At 38.3% G+C, this 7698-nt stretch overlaps 1 protein-coding gene across 1 annotated transcript in view; it reads right to left on the bottom strand.

Moving 5' to 3' along the window:
* The window catches only part of LOC116847839 (lachesin-like), a 549068-nt gene that overhangs the window by 67539 nt on the left and 473831 nt on the right, over nucleotides 1–7698 (bottom strand). The window contains exon 10 of the mRNA XM_032823310.1: nucleotides 4405–4560. Coding sequence (XP_032679201.1) covers nucleotides 4405–4560 — 156 coding nt within the window. The remainder of the gene's footprint in view (nucleotides 1–4404; nucleotides 4561–7698) is intronic.

Below are 7698 nucleotides of genomic sequence, written 5' to 3'. Positions count from 1 at the left end.
TATATATATATATATATATATATATATATATATATATATATATATATATATACATACATATATATATATATATATATGTGTGTGTGTATATATATATTATAATAAACTATATATACTATATAATAATACCAATATTATTAATATTAATAATAAAAATAAATAATATATATCACTTTTTCAATGCAATTAATATATCTTTTCTCTCTCTCACACTATCTTAATTATTACAAATTTGGTCAGTGGCTATAAACAAAACCTTGTTTTTCGTGTATAATTTATGTATGTAAAACTTTAGATTGATATCTTGAATAGATTTTAAATACCAATTTTTATCTATAAAAACAGGTCGGGGCGTCACAATCTCGTCAATCTCTTGTCGAATAATATTAACCTACTAACTTTTTGCGGCAATCTACAGTTTTTGCTGGGTCTTCTGACATAGAGACGTAAAAAAGGAGGGCAAGTAAAAAATTCACCACAGCAAAAGAAATCCAAATGGGAAATGGGGGTTAATGGGTTAATTAGTAAAACTTTCCGGTGTCCGATACTTTTTCTGTACTGGATATTTTTCTTATACGTTATTATTTCTCGACCGTTACTACATCTCGAGAAATTGACGAAACAAAGAATCAATTCATCGTTCAAGTGCGCGAGCTGATGGAAACGTCGATTTAGTGGCAGTTGTGGGCTTAGTCGTCGTCACATGTCAGACTTCTCCATCATATTTATTACTGCCAAAATCGGAATTATTTGTCGAAAATGCGAAAATTATGTGAAAAATGTGACGCGATATCAGCAATAAGCTTGACTACGGCGAATTGGTAATCCTGCAAAAATTATGACGGTTACGCCGGGATTCTTTTTTTTTTATGATTTAGCGAACGATCTTGCCTTGATAAGGTAAAATATCATGGCACTAATAATCTTTAATGAATGAAAACGAATGGCGGACGCGCATGCAATGCTTCACAGTTGACACGCATTTGCCGCGTAGTAACGCCCCGGAGATTTCGTTATATATAGTGCATGCGTGCGTGCATGAGTGGTCGGTCGGTCGTTTGTATCGCAATAACAAAGCAACAAATGTTTCAATGAAAATTGACGTTCGTTATTCAGCTTAATATTTCTACGCATGTGACGATACGCAACGCGCCGTATCGCGAGTACTCGCGAGCGGCCGAGCGGGTGATCATTTTTTTTCTCTCGCGCCGCGTGATTTAACTCGGTGCGATTTATTTAAAGGGGGCGGATTAATCTCTCCGAACTGAATGCGGGCAATCCGCCGCCGACGTTTCGATTTTGCTGTGGAAATGGAAAAGCGACTCGCGAAAGATGCTGTCTCGATTATCGACAAAGAGAGAGAGAGAGAGAGAGAGAGAGAGAGAGAGAGAGAGAGAGAGAGAGAGAGAGAGAAGGAGAAAGAGAGGAAGAGAGAGAGAGACTCGAAGAATCGAAGAAAACGGAAGCAGAAGTCGTTTGTGCAAAAGTATCTTGCAGTTTCAGAGGTGTCTCGCAATAATTCTCCGCGTTGTTCGCGACGGAATCTCTTGCGTGAAATTTCCTATTTTCTCTCTCACATAATTCTGTTCGATTGTAAAAATGTATTCGTCTCGAAGGAAGAAGGGGTCGCACCACGCGCAAGCGATAAAATTCACCGAGCGAGCGAGTAATCGCGAGGCGGATATGCCGCTTTATTTGCCGATAGTTAAGATAATCGCAAGGCGGCCCTACATTAATCATCAACGAGCAAACATCTTATTAGGGCATTCGTCCTGGCACGCCACGCTCCCGACCCGAATTTAATGGCGCCGGAACGAAATAGCTTCTCAGGCCATTTCGCTGAGGCCTCGTTATCTTGTTAACGATTGGAGCGCGCCTATTCGTCTATTTCGAGCTTCGTCAAGACGGCACGACTATATCCCATCACGGCACTGAGAGGGAGGCATGACTAAGATATTTAGCGGTGGAATACACTGCCTCGTACTGGAACACATTCCAGTTAAGAGAATCATAAGAAAAAGAGAGGAAGAGAGGGAGGAAACGGCGATCAATATCCCGGGATATATCGTTTAGTCACGCGGAACAGAAAATCGTGTAAAAATAAATCAGTTGTTGAAAATGCAACTTTAAACGAGAATAATACATTCTCGATCATATTGTCGTTCGAAGTGAAATTAGCGACTCTGCCACATAAATTGGTCATACAGATGTATTACTGAATTCGCGCGAATTTTAATTGAGACACTAACGCGAGAGAAGAAAGAGCCGAGTATCTCCACAAGAACACTGCTCCAAGTTTTATTCTTAATAATTGCTAATACTTTAATATCGATGAGATAAATATTTCGCGAGCACGTGGCTCCCGGTGCCTTTCAGCGCACACCTGAGACTTCCTGTGCGTGTCTCCGATTTATGCAAAGTGTAGTCGATCCTGTCTTACGGAAGCATACATGTATCTTCCGGGATACATTGAGAAAAGAGCACTTGAAAATTTATTTGTGGGAGATATAAGATTTATCTCTGCGCGAATAAACTTTATGTTTCACAAATAAATATATAAATAAATAAATTGTTAAGTATTTCTTTGTCAATGTAAAAATACTTCCGGGGAAAGCTGGTCACATGTCAGAAACTAGTCAGTTTGTGACTATCTGGGTTTTATTAGATAGTAACTGTTAAACAACTAAGTAAGAGAATCATATTAAGATGAAATTAATTAATTGACCATTATATAGGTAATTCAAGTTTCAATCATTATTAAACAATTATTTTCTGGATCAAAACTAGTTAGAAGCTAACTCCAGGCCAGCTAACTAGATAAATCAGTAACTGATAGCTAAATCATGTCCAATCAAAACTCTAACATCCTAGGTTTTGCTTACTGACCAAAAATTCGCCAGATATTCATTAGAACAGATTAATGATAAATAACAGTAAGTAATAGCTAGTTCATGTCTATTTAAAACTGACAATTTCCTGACTAATAGTTTTTAGATATTCACCGCAATGAAATTGGACAGCGTAAAATTGATACTATAGTTCTTGATTTTCTTAATTTCTTTTCTTTATGAATAATTTTTATAAAAAATATCACACACGCGCACACACACACACACACACGGAAATAAAAAGGAAAATATAAGTATAAAATATTAATATAAAAAATATAAATATAAAAAGTTAAAAATATATGCATTTTTTAGAAATGCAAGCGTACATAAATATTTAATGTTTTAGTTGTGCATAAAATATATTTCTTAAGAACTAATACGCTAAATATTTCGACCATTTTTCAATCTTCTTTAATAGTTATTTTTTTATCGGAATTCGGTTGTTAACTATAAATTTGCCGAATTCCTGTATGAAGAACCGATAATTGTATTAATTTTTTTGATAAGGTCGAGAAGCGACCGAAACATTTAGCAATGTGTTAGTAATTAAAAGAAAATAAAGTAAATTAATTAGAAACTAGTTGTAGAAGTTGATAAACTTGAGAAATATAGAAGTTGAAAAACTCTGTTATGTCTATATTAGGAATGTCTACATTAGGAATTTGAATGGGTCTAATCTTGTCGAAAGAAGCATTGATCAAAATTGAAATAGAATCTAAGCAGTAACACAATACTAATAACGGACAAATATTCGACAGTAATCAAAATTTCCCATCGATTATCGACTATATTCTTGCTTATTTTCTAGCCGGATCTCTTTCCCTCTTTTTCTCTCAATTCCTCTTGATTGTGGAAGCAAGTGCCCGCGTACATGACGTAACCGTATTTTAAAGAAACAAAGATATATTTCCATGTAGCTTTTCTTCCGGCTTTTCTTTACTTTTTTAAAGGGACAGACACACCTCTCTGTCACAAGTCACAGTGTCGTAACAACAACAACAACAAGATCAATAACGACAACTTTTCTCAACACGGTCCGCGCTCATGCGGTTGTTAATATTACAATATCACTCGTTACTTCCGACATTGACAAAGTCTACGCGCAATTCTTTCTCCTCTTCTTCAGCTTCTTCTTCTCAGCCCGATATGACTAGTTTCAGAACATACACGAGACGCGAATTACGGGCCGCCCGCGACCTTCAGCTGGTGCATAGTGCAGAATAGAGCACATGATACTGCACGCGAATATCATCAGGAATATATCGATAGCGGTGTTGCGAAAGCGGGGAAAATCAGGCGAGGTCGAGTAAAGGCAACAGTGACATGCGAAAGAAAGAGATACGCGCGCGCGCCTCTCTCTTTCTCTTTCTCTCTCTCTCTCTCTTTCTCTCTCTCTCTGTGTGTGTGTGTGTGTGTGTGCGTGTGTCTCTCTAGCAGTAAGGACTCGGCCGCGATGATTAGAGAAAGAAACGGGAAAGCAGGGGAGGGCCTGGTGAGAGAATGCAAGCCTCACCTGTACTTTGGCCACCACGTAGCTTCTGCTCTGGCCTCTCGACCTTCTCCTCACTCGGCGGAGGTGGTCTCTCTGTCCTTTTCGGATAGTAGGGGTTGTACGAGGAGGGCCACACGGTGGTCAGCCTTTTTGCTGGCGGTGGCGTGCTCGGTCGTCCTGAAAATAGATTAGGACCTTTCTCATCTAACCCAGGCACTCTCCGTTTGCTCCCTTTCTTTTTCTTTTTTTTTCCCCTGTGTCGTATTTTTTTTTGCTTTCATACCCGCCGATAATCCAGTCCCGTGGTGTATCTCTCCTCTATTTATCTCTCCCGCGCTGCATCCTCGCTCCCGCGTCTGATATTATCGTATGCGTGTATGCGCGCTATTCTACACCATACAAGGCCGCGAAATTATACGCGGCACGACGACACGACAATTTACGCGACGTCGCGACGGTAACGCGACGGCAGCAATCGCGGCGCATATACGGTGGACGAATCTAGCTTTCGGGCTTTAGAATGGATTCAGACACATGGAAAATGAGCCTCGCCTTTGTGCATTTTTTAGCGTCATATGCCAACCGCCTCATTATACTTTTAAACGCCTGTTGTATCGTCTTAGTGTGCATTCCTCGTGTACATTCCAACGAGCATGGCAAACGTTGAAGACGAATGCGTGCATTGAAACGACCGTGCGCAATCGACTGATCGAAGGCTGCATACACTTCTTCCCGATGAGCCTCTCGTCCCGTATCCAACGGGAGAATTCATCTTTCGGTTTGGATACAGAACGCGCGTTGCGAAACTCATCGAGGAAAAGTGACGCGGCCTTTAATCAGCTGTCTGTGCTGTTGATGTGAAGATGAAGCGAAATGACGTGTGAAATTCCCAGGACGGACTTGTCGCGATGCTCGCGACGAACGGAACGTAATCTCGAGCGGATACGATGGGGAACATACGCGCGCGGGCACGTGGCGGGCGCGGGTTTGATGAATTCTACGAGCTTCTTTGAAAACGAGCCAAGTTCAACTTGTTGCGTCCGATGCCGACGGACGTTCCATTGAACAAAATGCTTTCTCACGAGGAGATCTCGCGGCGGAAAAAAAGAGATTGCTGAGAGCGCCCGCACTTTTCCCGCGAAGCGTTCATTTCGCGTTCCTCTTTCCCTTTCTTTTTAACTATGCGCCATTCGGCGCGCAAAAAGCGATTCCGCGTGTGATTCAGAAACAGTTCCCGTAGTCTATGAAAGCCATCACTCTCTGTGGTTTGCATAAGAACTCGACCGCCTCTTTTATATTCTCCGACTATATTATTCCGTTTGCTTTCCTTCGAGCACTCGTCGTGGAAGACAGCGTTAGGCATCGATAGACTAAAATCTGATTTCACTAAAATAATCGGCAAATCAATAATCAAGATTGATGAATCATCGTGACTATGTAATCACGATTAATTTAATCGATTGATGAAATCTGCCGTTAATTAATATAATCCATCAAATATAAGATTGATTAATAACTAATTTCATTAGTCGATTAAGTTATGTCTGTGATTTTATATATGACTATTGAATTAACTTGGACTATTAATTTGTCGATTATTTTAACCAACCTATATTTTAATCGATTAATGTCCAACACCGCGCCATAATAAAAGTCACGATGACCTCTCGATCTCATTTCATATCGATCAAAGTAGAATCAATATATAAATAATCGCAATGTATAAATAATCGCAATATACAGAGTCAATACTTGAATATCTTCGAAGCAAGAAACAAAGAATCTTCAGATTTTTTAAACTATTCTACCTAGAAAAAAACATCTTATGGCGGTTACGCTTTTTCGGGAGAATTAGCTTCGAAGATCTCAATGTCACTTTTGTTTTTTACTTCAAAGATATTCAAGATGATTCATTCTTAACGTTGATATTTTCCTAGGACAAATTCAACGAAAGATCGTTTTCTTAAATCAATTTTCCAAAGTCGTGATTGCTCAACAGATATCGTCAATTATTTACGAAATAATTGCAATCAATTATTTTATAAAAAAAAACACAGTCACACGTAAGTCCAATCATCTAATTCCCAAGTTGGTGTCATGTCCTTCATGATTTTGCTTCCATGAAAGAAATAAATTTTTATAGGAAATAAACCCATGAAAAACGCAAAAAATCAATCCAAAACTCAGATCAAGCATTTCACTCAAAGACATGTAGAATAGACAGCGCATTGCTGTAGGAAGAATGAAGTCAGCGTAAGTAAGAGAGAGAGTAACAAAAAGAGTAAAATGCTTTTTCCTTGTTTACATGTCTAGTTGGTGGTGAAAACGAAGGAGGCGATGTGGTCACGCGATCAATGGGTGCGTTCAGGAGACACAACGGTTACACAACGAAGTAATTAGTCAACGTAATTGATCTAAAGTTAAGGATCTAACAGTAAAGACCAATAATCACTGACCGCTTACTGATCAGCTATGTTTTCTGAACGCAACCAATGTGTCCTCTCTTTCCTTCATTGAGGTAAACGTAGTACTTAATGCCATCACTAATAACATTGGTATCTAACTCTGGATATTCTTATAGGTTTGGTCTTCAAATACGAATATTTAAACTAAACTATATAGCATGTCTGGCAATTATAATGACATCCGTTATGTACTCTGGTAGAGGTTGTCAAACAACCACGTAAAATTTTGAGTTATTAATTAAAGAAGATTGACGGGTGATCATGCGCGCGATATGCACCAATGTTTTTTAATTAAAAATTCACGTAGTTATATGCAAAATGATAACCTAAAATGGACCCTAAAAAGAACTTTTTTGTTCAACTTTAATGTATAAGCACACGACGGTAGATATTGCTATCACATCTATCGTAATCGTGCGTAATCGTTCACCAACCTTCTTTAATGAATAACTCAAGATTTTACATGGTTGTTTGCGAAATGGTAGAAGAATTTTATGTTCAGTTTAATTAATTCTACCTGTACACAATAGGTGTGTCATAAACTGTCAGATACTCATAAGTATATCAAAGGCTTTGAAGATATATACGTAATTAAGAAAAACATAAGACTTATATAAGAGCCGTGGGCTGAACAGTGATACGAATGAGTTTAAATGGGAGCATAATGATGTTTGACAATGTTAGACACACGCGCCACGTATTTTTCTTGTTTCACATATGCGGTGAATCAAACCTTCCACATCAAACCGACCTTAAATTTAATTATTATTTAATTCTTCCTTTGAAAATACTTATTTCTTTTTTATTCCTATTTGATATTTAAATTTTCAATATAAAATACATATATATA

The sequence above is a fragment of the Odontomachus brunneus genome, unplaced genomic scaffold (genome assembly GCF_010583005.1).
Source record: "Odontomachus brunneus isolate Ranch 3 - 2012 unplaced genomic scaffold, Obru_v1 Obru_scaffold_001, whole genome shotgun sequence".
Lineage (NCBI taxonomy): Eukaryota > Metazoa > Arthropoda > Insecta > Hymenoptera > Formicidae > Odontomachus > Odontomachus brunneus.
The sequence above is the reverse complement of the archived record's forward strand: the minus strand, read 5'-3'. Positions and strand labels throughout refer to the sequence as shown.